This window comes from Gobius niger (genome assembly GCF_951799975.1).
Source record: "Gobius niger genome assembly, chromosome: 19".
NCBI lineage: Eukaryota > Metazoa > Chordata > Actinopteri > Gobiiformes > Gobiidae > Gobius > Gobius niger.
Window position 1 is genome coordinate 22,865,007 of NC_136870.1, and position 14,562 is coordinate 22,879,568.

Genomic DNA, 14,562 nt, shown 5'->3' on the forward strand with positions numbered 1-14,562 from the left:
CCAGCCTGTTTGAAACTCTGCCACATGTTTGTTACTTAAGCTCCTCCTTCAAGTTTATTTCATCTCTTCTTCCTCCTGGTACATGAGTTCAAAGCAGTTCAGCCGCTGTTATGTAAATACTTCCTTTTATGAAGGGGGGGGGGCAGACAAGGCTGCCTTATGTCACCGCTACTTAACAACTTTTACAGTGTGCGTTATCTTTGGCCTGTCAGAGTTGATCTAATTTAAATGAACAGTAGTTTTCCTGATCAGGACACGGGACATTGAGACAGACGGCCCTTTCATTCTTGTTATCACATACAGGGAGATGAGGTGTGGTTATTAGGGGGGGAGCGGACACGAACTGGACTTTATGAGTCAGGAAGGACAGCAACAACAATCAGCTGCAATAGCATGGCTCTTGTCAAATTACAGAATTATAAAAGTATCAAACAATAATGGTAAATGGTAGGTGAAAAATATACAGCCTCACGAAAGATACATATTTAATTATTTTTATGAGAAAACATGGGCAGTTTTGATTGATTAGTTGGATGCCAAACCTTTCAATGGCGACACAAACACAAGCACAACTTTGAACAGATATCAAAGTTATACATTATTCAGACTTAATCCCCACATGAACTGAGCACATTTTCACTAGTTTGGCATTGCCCAAATCTTAAAGCAAAAGAGTGTCCAAAGAGGGACAAAAACATGCTGAAAAATCAACAATGCGATAAAAAAAAACTGACAAACACACACGACTAAAGAGTGATGACAAAAACAATAAAAAAGCCACAGAACAGTGACAAACATTTTTGAAAAAGTGATGAAAACACGACAAAAAGCAACAACAAAAACGCCAAAAAAAGTGACTCAGAAAGACGAGAACACAACACTTCCAAATTGTGACAAAAACGTGTCAAAAGACGTGCTGGAAAAGCAACAATAACTAAAGTGATGAAAAAACAAAACCGTGCCAAAAAGGCAATAAAAACATGCTGAAAAATCAACAATAACACGATTAAAAAGCGACAAAAACACATGACTAAAGAGTGATGAAAAAAAACAAAAAGGCCACAGAAAAGTGACAAAAAATTAGATAAAAAAGCTACGAAAACACGACAAAAAAACCGTCAAAAAAGCGATTTAAAAAGACAAGAATGCAACAAAAACACTTCCAAAATGTGACAAAAACACGGCCAAAAAAAAAAAAAAAAAGGGAAAAAACAAAAACACGACAAAAAGCAATGAAAAAATTCAAAAAGATGAGAACACAACAAAAACACTCCCAAATGGGACAAAAACGCAGCAAAAGACGTGCTGGAAAAGAAGAAGAAGAAGAAGAAAGCAACGAAAGTGACAAAAATGGGACAAAAGGTGTAAAAACTCTGACAAAAAAGCGGTGACAGCGCGACAAAAAAAAGTTACGATTGTTTTGCAGGTCTTGGCTTTGAAATGAGGGGTTACACTGGCCTAGAGGCTGTAAACCACAGTCGAGAAACTTTTAGATTTGGGTAAAGCCGTATTGGAGAAAATGCGCTCAGTTAAGGTAAGAGGTTAAGTGACCGGTCTCCAGAAAAATGTTATGGTGGGATATTATAATCTTTATCATGCTCTCTCATCAAAAACACTCCTGGAGCTCCTCGCATCCTTTCATCGTGAAGTAAAAAACACTCGCCATGAGTTTTCCCACAGTCAAAAGGTCCATTTCATTTTCTTTATTGAAACAGCTGCGCAGCGAAGGGGAGAAAGGGGGGGAGGAGCTTATGGGGAGAGCACTTGAAAATCAGAAAGTGAACCAACAGGATGTTTAGTTTTAGCTGTTGCTGATCAATATTGCACTTTTTTAACCAACTAAGTGTAAGACAGTGTGTTTGTTTATTCCAATTTCTCTGGATTTGGCCCAGAGTCTCCCGTTGAAAACACCCTGTCCCAAAACCTTGGTGCTTTTATTGTGTAGAAAGGTTGAGAAATAGCACAACAGAATTTGATCTTGACGTATCATATTTATAATCCCGCGCTCGCTTTGTCCTTATCACAGAGTAGCGCTAAATTGACACCGCAATGTTTTTAGAGGCAGCTTCCCACAGACAGTTCCCACATGAACCCTTCCGGCTGTGAGGTGAGACGGGACGGTCCGACCCCGGTGGACATTACCTGTTGGTGCAGCAGCCTCATGTCGGCCACCTCCCTCTGGTCGTCCTCGCGCAGCCGCCGCAGCTCGTCGCAGGCCTGCTTCACGTGGTTATGCTCCCGGACCAGCTGGATGTTGTCCTGCCTGAGCAGCTCCAGCTCCTCCTTCATCTGGGAGTGCTCGCTCACCATACGGCTGTGCAGGGTACTGGGGGCACAAGGTTAAGACAGTTTATTTTGTTTTTAATGAAAATATCAATGGGTCAAGATCAACTAATCGATTATTGAAACAGCTGTCAACTATTTTAGATGTGAATTCATTGTTTTCTTGTTTACACAGATTCCAAAAAGAAATGAAAATTCAGTATTTTTATGTAAACCTACTTTGTTTATTAAAGTCAGGGTATGTTGAGTGTAAATTTCATTAATGCGTCTGTGTCTCAGGACAATTATCCAAATCAGAAAACAGAATGAGATCCACTCTTATTGTCAGATCTTAAAGTTTAAACCAGTCTGGAAATAAACTTCCTCAATCCCAGCTAAACTCCCAGTCAGTGCCACCAGTCGATAAAGCCACCAGTTGATAAAGCTTAGTGGCTGAACTCTGGAGGTTCTCAGCTTTCAAATGAGGAATGGCCTGTTCACACAAACCTGTACTTGTGTTCATGTGCAGCTTTGAGCAAACCAAAGTCCAGCTTTAGTGACTTTTTTAAAGAACAAAGGGCCTCTGACGAACACTCACTTTAAAGGGGCATTATGCAACTTTTAAAGGGACTATATGGAGTTTAAAAATGTTAAAACCAAGTATTTTCCTCCCCCTACATGTTCCAGCCATGTCCTAATATGTGTAAAATGAGCTCAGACCTATCACTGCCTCTAATCCTGCAATCCAATATAGAGACTGCAGTTAGGCGTGAGACCTGAGGTGGCAGTACTGAGTATAAAATGACCAACTTGCATCTAGTCTCTTTAATGTGAGAAAAAAATTCAATGAATCTGCAGACTAACCGCTTGGCTGTGAAAGGCGCATGACTTTTTTTTTTTCTTTCAGGTTTTTAAAGTGGCACCGCTTGAGGACGTGTTGATGCAGTAAACTTAAAGGTGCCTTATGCAACTTTTTTTATGTGAAAAAAAAAAGTGTGAGCATTTTTTAACCTTGTTCCAAAATAATCGTTTACAAAATGAGCACATGGTAAAACTACTGTTAGAGATGCTTAAAAATGTATTAGTGTAAAAAATATATCACGTACTATTGATACCAACGTAGAACTGAGAGGAAAAACTACATTTTCACTTCCATGCAGAAAACATGCTATTTTCAAGAAATATCCAAAAGTCTATTCCCTTCCATGTTTACTTTAACCATAAATCTGCGAGGCCGACACATGAGACGTTTCTGATTTAAGTGTTATTTGTGATCCACACAGCAGCTGCATTAATATTTCCCTTTCTCCTCTGCAGGTCAGTGCGTCCCTGTCTGCCCTCAAAACACGACACGGATTAACGTATCTGACAGGAGCTAAACATCTGGAAACCATTGTAAAGCTCTGACGTTGACCTCAAGTTGACGCAGCTCCAAGAACAATTGTATGAAAAGACTTATTTTTATTAAACACAATTGAAATGAAAGCATCAATATTGAAAAAAAAAAAAAAAATAGCATTCAGATGTAACTACAACTGTAAAGCTAACGGCATGCTAACAAATTGGTGTAACAAATTCAGCAAACAGAGGAGAACAAGTCCAGGATTTAGATTTGCAGACGGTCCATAAAAAAGGAAAGGAGGGGAAATGTCAATGTTCAAAAGCAAAGAAAGTCCAAACATGGTGTAACTAACTCAGACGAAACCGCAGCTGAATGTTTTTATTTTCATTTGACCTTTATTTAACCAGGAAAGTCCCACTGAGATTACAAATCTCTTTTTCAGGTGAAAAAGTGTGGGGCCTATTGAACATGTTTTTAGTGGTAGTGGAAACCAGAGTACCAGGAGGAAACCTACGCAGACACGGGGAGAACATCAAACTCCACACAGAAAGGCCCCGTCCAGGTGGGAATCGAACCTGGGACCTTCTAGCTGTGAGGCATGAACGCTAACCGCTGCGCTACCATGTCACCAATGTGTTTTAGAACAGTGGTTCCCAAAGCGGGGGGCGCGGACACTGAAGTGGGGCTCGCAAGATGATTTTGAGACAATATCTTTTACATTGCAGACATTGAATGATACATTTTTGATTGAAAACATATTTAATGCAGGACTAAGTAACTTCATCTACCCCTGGTGTCTCTGGCCAGAAAAGCACAATTGCAACATCACTGCCTCCGGGTAGGAGTCACCAATACACACTAATGGAATAACGAAGATTAAGCTAACAGGCTAATGGGCAAAGCTAACTGCAAGCTAGCGCCACTTAAACAGTATTTACAGCCAAGTTTGAGTGAAAAAAAAAATCTCCATTTTTGTGTAACTGGATGAACAATATCCCTCTGTCCCTTTGTCTTTTCTGTCAGCGTAGTGTTTACTCTCACGGACAATTAATGAGTAAAAAAAAAAACGTAACATGCTACGACTCCTGCAGTGGCGCTTATGGCCTCTCGGGGCATGAGTTACTTAGCACTGCTTTAAGTATCAAATTGCATAATACAAAATACAAACCAACATAATTAAAGATTTAAATGTTTTGCAACTTTATAATAAATGTTAATTACTTTATACAGAAGGGCTCCCGAGGTGTTTGTCGAGTGATTTTGGGGGTCACGGCCTGAAAAGTTTGACAACCTCTGTTTTAGTATTATAATTTTTGTATTTCATGAAGTTAAAGGGACTGTACAGAGTTTAAAAATGTTAAAACTAAGTATTTTCATCCCCCTACATGTTCCAGCCATGTCCTAATGTGTAGAATGAGCCCAGACCTGTTCACCACAACTGCCTCTAAAATCCTGCACTGTCACTTAAACGGTGTTAATTCAGATCCGAAGTGCTGTCATGCACGAGCTTAATATAGAGGCTTCAGTTACACGTCTGTCCTGAGGTGGCAGTAGTGAGTATAAAATGGCAAACTTTTATCTAGCCCCTTTAAGCAATTATTTTTTAAGAAAGAAATGAATGTAATGCCAGTTTGAATCCAATTAAATCACTCTGAGGTCCAATGACGTGTTCAAAAATGCGGACACTTTGATGTGCAAAGAAGAAATGACCAAATTTAACAGCAATCCTTTTTATTTTATTCAATATTTTGCGCCGCATGGATGTTCTCGTGTCATGCCTAATTTGAATACGCTTGTGAACTGCCCCGTTTGCGGATTGTTCTGGACTTCAGAGCAGCCGGGACGGTTCAGGAGGAGGGTGCGGCTTAGACCCAGGCCTTAATCCCTCATCTGTCTGTTTCCATTTGGGCCAGATGTCTGTCCCCTACAGACACTATGGCATCAGTAAATTACACTAATGCACATGCCACGCAAAGGATTGTCACCCAGCGATATTTCAACAAATGCACTGGTCATTTGGGCAAAGAGAAACTGCCATTTCAATGTTTTTAGAGGCTTAAAGTCACAGGATTAGCAGAAGTTATACTGGATTTTAGACAGGATATATTGTTGGTCCTTAACAATAATGAAGAACCGAATTAATTGCATCATTGTCATGCCGAGTCCGACCCCACTTGTCAATTTAAATCAGCCTTTTCTCAAATTCTAAAGCTCCTAGACGCGTTTAAAATGTGTCCTGTGATCTGAAACTTGGAGAGAACAACAGAAAATACAGAAAGGCCTTTAACTTTCTGAGTCGAAAAGTTTACACACTGCCATTGCTGTAGTACCTCCATATAGCCGCTAGTCTCCCATTGGAATGCATTGCACTTTAGACGCGTTAAAAACAACTTAAAAGCCTGGTTTCTAATGTTTTTGGAACTTTCTGCAGCTAGATATTCCTCCTATGATAACACTGGGTTAGCTACAATTAAAGAAATCTTGTATACTAATGAGGGCCGGATTGTTAGCATTGGAGCAGCGCGAGCTCCACATCACGCAAGGGCCGAGTCTACAGTGAAGATCCCGCCCTTATGCCCTTTTTAGGAACGTGCTTCGTCAGAGCTGGGGAGGAGGAGTCTGTAAATCCACCATGATTTCCCCCTCGAGCTTGGTCATTGTGGTAAACGGGGAGGAGAGAGAAATGACTATTTCTATTGATAATATGTCTGGCATTTCCCCCTTTAACATCAAGGACAGCTTCAAGTCTTTTGTGGTTGTGGAGAAGGTTCTCTATATAATCTAATGGTACAACGGCCCATTCTTCTTGGCAAAAAGCCTCCAGTTCCTGTAAATTCCTGGGCCGTTTTGCATGAACTGCTACATTTTGAGCTCTCCCCACAGTGGTTCAATGAAAATAAGGTCAGGAGACTGAGCTGGCACTAACGGGACCTTCACTTTATTCTGCTGGGGACAGTGGTATGGTGATTTCACAATTTTCAAAAGCGTTATACTTCTTTTATGTCTCGAGCTCTGAAAGGGGGCGGAGTTAAGCGAGTCTCCACTCAGAGTGAGAGAGAAGAGCAGAGGATCAGACCAGGGGGTAAACCAAACTGTTTAAAGAGGGGGTATTATGCTTTTTTCAATCACATAGCACCAATACAATGATGACGAAACCTTCTGTTGGTCTGTAAATGCAGTAAATTAGAATAACTGCCTTGTATAAAATGTCTCTCTCAAAATGGCTGTAGTGAATGTCTTGAAATAGGCCTCTGCCTCTTTAAGAACCCCCTGACCCTTTCCGACACGCCCCCTCCACACGCTGTCTGTGGCATCAGTGGGGAGGGGGTTCTGCTGAGGAGCAGTGGCTGGTTACTCGGCTGGTGACGAAAGCTAGGAGGCGTCTCCGGGACGTGGGGGCGTTCCTAGGAGGACTCAGCCAAACCTATCCCTAAAATGGCTGCCATCAGAGTTTTTACAGATTACTCAAAAATACGTGAATGTGCCAAGGCAACACTTCAGGCATGTTTTTGATGAGGGAATGACATAATAACATGATGTAAAGCTTGAAAAAGTCGATTTTGCATAATACCGCCCCTTTAAGCAGAAGAAAACATCACGTACCCTGAAAACACACAACAAAACCTTTGTGCAGCAGAGATCGCCAGAAAGTTGCAGGGTTGCCGCTTCTCCTTTTTATTTCTATAGAGTCAATTGCCAAGCGTTTGCTCATGTGCAAAACAAGTACCAGGTGCAAAAGGGGAGTTACCAAAAGTTTTCCTCAAGCAAGAGCACATGTACTTCAAAGGATTGTATAGAAGTTCCCCCAGTACACGCTGGTATACCCGTCTGTGATTGCAGGGCGCAGATGCCATGTGGCTGATTGCATGGAGCTCTTTGGCACGAGAAGGGCATTACTTATAGAAGACTTATAGGGGAGTAATTTAGCTGCGCGCCAAAAGGACGAGGCCGGGTCAAAAAACAATGTACCCGGGGAAAACAGTCGGGAGAAATTAAATGATGGGATTTTGTTTTTTTCCCTGTGGCTTAGCTCGTCAGCTTCCGGAGCGGCTAAAAGTGAAACGCGGCGAACGCAATCTGGCGTGAATATATCTGTGAACCCAGAGCAGACGGGGCGAAAGCCGGTGAATTATTAACGAGGGATTTTTTAGACGTTAGTTTTGTAAAGCAAATGGAGCCTTAGAATAGAGCTGCATGGTTTTGGTTAGACTGAATCTTTTGAGGCACATCTTTTTTTGCAATTGCCCGACACATCCAAGGCGCAAATAACACTTGGAATGAGCAAATTAAAGGAACTATACAGAGCTTAAAAATGTTTAAATTACATATTTCCCTCCCCATACATGTCCATGTCCTAATGTGTAGAATGAGCCCAGACCTGTTCACCACAACTGCCTCTAAAATCCTGCACTGCCACTCAGAAAGGTGTTGATTTGGGTCCGAAGTGCCGTCATGCACGAGCTTAAAGGGATATTTCAGGATTTTTGACATAGGGCCTCATTTCCTAGTTATCCAGAGTGTTGCTGATACCTGGAGATATTTTTTTTGTAATTCATGCAGTTCTTATGTTTGAAGAGTTTCGTGGCGCTAGGCTAATGCAAGGCTAGTGCATTTCTATGGCATCAGCTAGCCTGCATTAAAAACAGTCTGACCCGCTCCACAGAGCACCTGAGGCAAATCACTTATAATGCCAGACTAACCATATAAATGTCTGTGTCCATAGAATATTTTTTTACCATTTTGCATGTAAAAGACCTTATATTTGAGCAGCATCTGCTTCGTGGTTGTATAAGCTACGCAGCGGCGGAGTGATCTGCAAGAAAATAGTCCCTCAAAATGCGATCATTCATGTGATGCAAGGTCAGTCATATTACAAACATTATTCTATCGACACAGACATTTATATGGTTAGTCTGGTGTTATAAGTGATTTGCCTCAGGTGCACTGTGGAGCGGGTCTGAATGTTTTTAATGCAGGCTAGCTGATACCATAGAAATGCGCTAGCCTTGCATTAGCCTAGCGCCACGAAACTCTTCAAATATAAGAACTGCATGAATTACAAAAAAAATATCTCCAGAAATTCAAATCAAAAATCCTGAAAAATCCTGAAACATCCCTTTAATATAGAACCTGCAGTTATGCATAAGACCTGAGTGAGCAAAAAATGCCCAACTTGCATCTAGTCTCTTTAAATGGTAAAATGGACACTATGGGCAAAATTTAAGAAAATATTTATAAAGCTGATAGAGAAACAATTTTTCTCCATTTCTTCCCAATTTTTAACCAATTTAACCCTCCTTATTTCCCAATTCCCTCATTTTTTCCCCAAATTCCCCTTTATTTTCTGCCCACGGTCCAAACGAAAATCCAGAGGAGATCAAGCCTTTGCTGTTGCTGGCCCTAAACTCTGGAACTCTCTGCCTCTGCCAATCAGAATGGCCTCCACTGCTGACAATTTCTAGTCGTTGTTGAAAGCGCATCTCTTTGCACTGGCTTTTAATCCAAGCTGAGCTAGACATTTGATTATGCTGCAGTTTTTATTTTTTGTACATTGTTGAAGCAATATGTTTTTTTGTGTGTCTGTATTTTTGCACTGAATAAGGAAAGCACTTTGGGGCAGTACTCTGTTTTTAAATGTTATATATAAATAAACCTTGACCTTGACCTATTTTTCCCACATTTCTTGACATCGGAGAGAAACTCGATAATGTAAATTTGAGACAGTTTCCAGAGTATTTTCGATATTATCTTAAACAATATATTACTCAACTCTGATCCTGACTAAAACTGAACTTTTGCAATATATATTGTGGCTTCCTGCAACAAGGATATTGTGAACCAGAACTGTGATAACAATGAATTGGTGATATATTGAGCAGCCACCGATTAAAAACAAAACTACCTCGTGTCGCCTGAAGCACTTCCTCCTATTTGCTCCTTTGACTAAAAGACAAATCTGGCCAAAGCACTCTGCCGTGAACATGTCAGCGAACCCTCGGCAGAGAGAGACAAAAGCTGCTGAAATATTGATATCGGACTTTGAGCAGCTCTTTCGTTTTTAGACGGGGCGGTGGTGGTGGGATGCTTTCTGGTGCAGGGGGGGGGAGGTACTCACTGGTAAAAGTCGGCCTTCTTCACAGCCTCCTCGCAGCGCTTCAGAGTGCCGCTGTGCTGGTTCTGCAGAGACTGGAGATCCGCCATCGCCTTCATGCACTGCAGCTTCAGGCGCTCGTAATCGTGGCCCGTTTTGGAGTTGGGCCTAAAAGAAGAAGAAGGTTAATGTTTGACATAAAAATCCTGATGAAAGTGAACATTGTGTGAGGTTCATATGTGAATGATCACTAATAGAGCTGGGACAATTTAGCATTTTGCAATTCATCCGCAATACTTTCAATACTCATACGTAATATTTGTTCAGGAACAGTTACGCAGCACTTAATGTGGTAATACCCGTTACTGTCTAGTGGCATTTGGTTTATAACTTTAGCACACATCACTCCGTTTCACAATACTTGCTCTATTGCAGGGGTCACAAATTAAATTCCACCAAGGTCGGAACTGAAAAAAAAAATGGTCAAGCAAAGGTCCGGAACATACGGGGTTAATTCATGTTTATATGATGTTTTTTAAGCCATCTTTTTTTTTGCTCCTAAATAGCAGAAAGCATGCGGCCTCGATTATACACAATGTGCACATAACATATGACAGCGATGCGTTTCTCCTCTTTGCTCAGTTCAACACACTGAGCAAAGAGGTTGTGTGTGGATCAACCAATCACAGAGCTTGCTTTCTCCAGCACATTGACCTAAAGTCACGTTTTGACATATGCGCTTTCGTCTCCGCACCGGCAGCTCCCGCGAGCTCACTGATTGGCTGCAGCTCACTGACGAAATCGTTTCTAATAATGGAAAAAGTGTCATGGAGCCAAGATATAGGACTTTCTCTATCTGTTCATCTGGGCTGTAGTTTACCGCTCCTCAGTCAGAGAGAGAGAGAGAGCGGGAGGGAGAGTCTGAGGGGATTCAGGGCGGGTCCAAAGTTTGGATCCAAGGTTCGGGACTGGACGGGCTGGTGCATGGGTCCAGATTGTGATGCGTATTGTACTGTGACAAACGTGGATCGCCCCAGCCCTAATAGAACTCATTTGGTTAGAGCTCATGTTTACGCGTCACTGGTTGGCTGCCCCTGAAGCCTGGTTTATGGCCGTGCATAAACTCCTCCCAGCTCTGGTCAACACACCAAGCAGCCAATCAGTGAGCTGCAGCCAATCCGTGAGCTGCAGCCAATCCGTGAGCTGCAGCCAATCCGTGAGCTGCAGCCAATCCGTGAGCTGCAGCCAATCCGTGAGCTGCAGCCAATCCGTGAGCTGCAGCCAATCCGTGAGCTGCAGCCAATCCGTGAGCTGCAGCCAATCCGTGAGGTGCAGCCAATCCGTGAGCTGCAGCCAATCCTTGAGCTGCAGATGCAGAGACGAAGCGCATATGTCGAAATGTGACTTTAGGTCAATGTGTTGGAGAAAGCAAGCTCTGTGATTGGTTGATCCATACACAACACGAGGAAACAGACAACCTACAGTCTCCCTTTTCCACATTGTTCCTACATCTTAATGCTTTTTTGTTTTAATTTTTAATGTTATTTAACCATCAGAGCTCCAGAGCATCGTGGGTGACGCCAAAGATAAAGTTTTATTTACATGCGGATATATTTTCCAATCCATAAAAGATAGAAACGAGCTCTGACGAGAGTCATAGCTACACAAAGATTTTCTTTGTTGTGGAAATGATTCATCCTGAGGTGCTAAAGGCTTGTGTTTAGTTTATGACGGAGGAGAACGAGTTTGTAAGTAAACAAACGCTATTTCATGATGTGCTTTTCATGGTAAAAAATAATATTGTGCTAAAGCTGGGCAAAATATTCATGCTCCTTGGTCCACAGGGCCCCTGGAAACATATTTCCAATGTCCAATGTAGATTGGATTTATAGATTGTAATTGTAATGTTTTATGTTCACACCTGTCCAGGGACTGCGGATGGAAAATAGCTGCTGAGCTAAATCTGGTACAAACCATCTCCTCTTGTAAAGACTAATGGTTCTGTGCATTGTCCCTGTTTCAATAAATAATGATAATAATAATAATAATGAAGTTCATTATATGTGTTGTTGAACTTTTTTAGGCATCAAAAATTGGAGAAAAAAAATTACGCCTAAATGTTTCTTTGGTATTTCTGTTAGAAATGTTTTCATATCCTTTAAAACCACCTAAAACTCATTTATTATGAAAGTCCACGTTGTCCTGTCCCTTTACAGTGGATCTTGGCTGCAGGGGGGAGTCTATTGTGCATGTTTTTGTGGTATACGAAACACAGAAATGGAGCGTTTTGGCTGGAGTTCTGACCATGCTGAAGTAGTAACATTTGACCTTTCATGCTGGCAGCTTTGCATATGACAAATAAAAAGTATTCTGTCAACACACTTCTCTTCTCTCTGACGCACTGTAAGAATCGCAGCCCGGCTCGTAAAACTCGGCTCCTCTTTGTCACACGTTTGCAGTACCTGCCGTCGTCGAATGTTGTCCCGGGGGAGGACAGGGCGAGGCGTTTGCGGAGCTCGTCTCTCTCGCGCGTCACGTGGCGGAGCTGGAACAGGAGCGTCTCCATCTTCTCGCTGACCATGGGAGAGTCCAGCAGCACGGGGGGAGGAGAGGAGGCTCCGGCCGGCGTACCTGCAACAGCCAAACCCAAACAACGCTCCATGAATACTCAAACAAAGACCCTGCTTTAATAGTCAGCTTGTGTTTGCTGAGGAGCACGTCCCAATCTGTCTCATATCTGCTTAATAACTCGCATGTGTCCTGTCCTGCACTGGGCGAAACCGGCTTTATTTAAACACTCCACCTAGTTCTTAAGAAGAGGCTTTTTTGTTTTGCCTCAGGGGAGAAAATAGAGTTGCTTGAAAGTCACGTGACTTTGGAGGAGACTCACCTAAGCTGCTGAGCGAGCTGCTGCTCTCAGAATCGGACGGCATGGTGGACAGGACGCTGTACGTGGAGCCTGCGGAGGAAAAGAAACGCATTAAAGTCATGGTAGTTAGATGGGAGTTTTACAGCCATACAAAGACTGAACTGGGATTCACAGAATAAGTTTCCTATTGGGCTGCAGGATTCTTCTAATCAAAATCAGTAAATCGCAAAGACAGCACATATTTAGGCAGATAAGCAGACAACATGCTGCAATATTCCCCATGGGGTCTTATTATGTTTAAAACCAAACTTCAAACTGTCGTCAAAAGTGGGGGTATTATCATTTTTACATACATTGTATTTGGTATTAATCACAAACACATTTTCAAACAAAACATCCGGTAGTTTCACTGATTTTCGCACAATCTCCCCACAAGCCCCGCCCACCTCCAGTCTCCTGCTCCCACATGCGCAGCAGTTAGCGCCTGTGCTTCACAGCTAGAAGGTCCTGGGTTTGATTCCCACCTGGACGGGGTCTTTCTGTTAGGAGTTTGCATGTTCTCCTCGTGTCTGTGTAGGTTTCCCCGAGGTACTCCGGTTTCTGGTGCATGAATGCATGGTGGTGGTCAGAGGGCGCAGATGTGTGCAGATGTGACAGCGCCTCTGTCAGTCTACCACAGAATGGAGAGTGAACAAAGAACAAATCTCCAACACTATGTGAAGCACTTTGGGTGACTTGTGAGGGGGGCTTCACGCTAAATTTATCAAGAGATTGCGGGACAGAAAAGCCTTTCCTGGACATGAGGATCTTTTGGGAAAAGGAGGAGCATTCTCACCATCTCACCATCTTTGAATAATTCAAAGATTCAATTCAAATAACTCAAAGATTACTCAAAGATGCTAAAGTGTGTCAAAACACAGGTCCAGAACAACATTGCAACATGGGAAAACAATTCTAGTCACCGATATCTAAGGCCCTGTCCATACGAAGTCAAGCTGAGGACCAAACGCAAAGATATTTGATCAGTCCAGTGTATTGTCCATATGAGCCCGGTGTTTTGGGGGTTTGTAAATGAACATTTTCCAAACTAGGTCCCAGAGTGGAAAGATCTCAAAACGCTGTTTACGTGGCGCCGTTGTTCCGACGTCTCTGCAACTTTTACTAAAACGATGACATCACAGCTCCAGAGTGGTGTCTGTGATCCATAATCTACTGACCTCATGATGAGTTTGACTCATGGATCTATGATGGTTTGACTCCGCTCCTCTTTGCTTCACTGCAGTTCACAAGCCACAGGTGACAAGTAGAAAAACACGAGTCAGTCTGTGTTTTTGGACTGACAGTAAAAGTCACTGACAGGTTTTTCTGCTTTAGTCCCGTTACGTCTGAAGAATAAACTCTCCTCCTCGTCTCTTCTGTAGATCCTAAATCCTTAAATCAGTTTAATTTTCACTGTTTACATTCCACAAACGTTTACTGCGGATGCTCCCTCTACATCTTGTTCTATTATCTGTGTTAGCGTCACAGCGCCACACACAGGCCTGGAAGATGAATTGCGCCGTTTTCACAGACTTGAGTTGACCCATGTGGATGCACACATTTACTAAGCTGGCTTCGTGCTTACAAAGAAAGTTTCTGAAAATATAAGCGTTTTGTCTTCATGTGGATATATCCTTAAGTAATTTAATTTAATAATTAGATTTTTGTTGTTTTTTTCTAAATCTTTGTTTTAGGCATCAAATCCGATCATTCTCTTTCCAACCTACAGACGTTACAACCCCTAATTATACGCCTCCATCCTATTTCACAAACAGTACTTGCATCAGTTCATTTAAAGACTTTATGAGAATATTTTTGCAATAAACCCAACTCGCTGGAAAACGAATCTTCTCCAAAGTGGAAATCGTCCAACCTCCCCCGGTGTCGCTGTGAACCCTCTGAGCCCTCTCTCCTCTCTGCACCGTTAATTATGTTCAAGTATAAAAGCTGGGGGTTTCT

The 14,562-nt window shown here is 42.2% G+C and overlaps 1 protein-coding gene and 1 long non-coding RNA gene across 4 annotated transcripts in view; one reads left to right on the plus strand and one right to left on the minus strand.

Moving 5' to 3' along the window:
• Window positions 1–14,562, plus strand: part of LOC306978668 — a 428,827-nt gene that overhangs the window by 180,373 nt on the left and 233,892 nt on the right. The window lies entirely within an intron of this gene.
• Window positions 1–14,562, minus strand: part of LOC306978511 (disks large homolog 5-like) — a 72,991-nt gene that overhangs the window by 42,896 nt on the left and 15,533 nt on the right. For all 3 annotated transcript variants that reach the window (XM_079577081.1, XM_079577080.1, XM_079577079.1), the window contains 4 exons: window positions 12,586–12,654; window positions 12,158–12,326; window positions 9,720–9,863; window positions 2,143–2,326 (listed from right to left, as the gene is read on the minus strand). In XM_079577081.1, coding sequence (XP_079433207.1) covers window positions 2,143–2,326; window positions 9,720–9,863; window positions 12,158–12,326; window positions 12,586–12,654 — 566 coding nt within the window. The remainder of the gene's footprint in view (window positions 1–2,142; window positions 2,327–9,719; window positions 9,864–12,157; window positions 12,327–12,585; window positions 12,655–14,562) is intronic.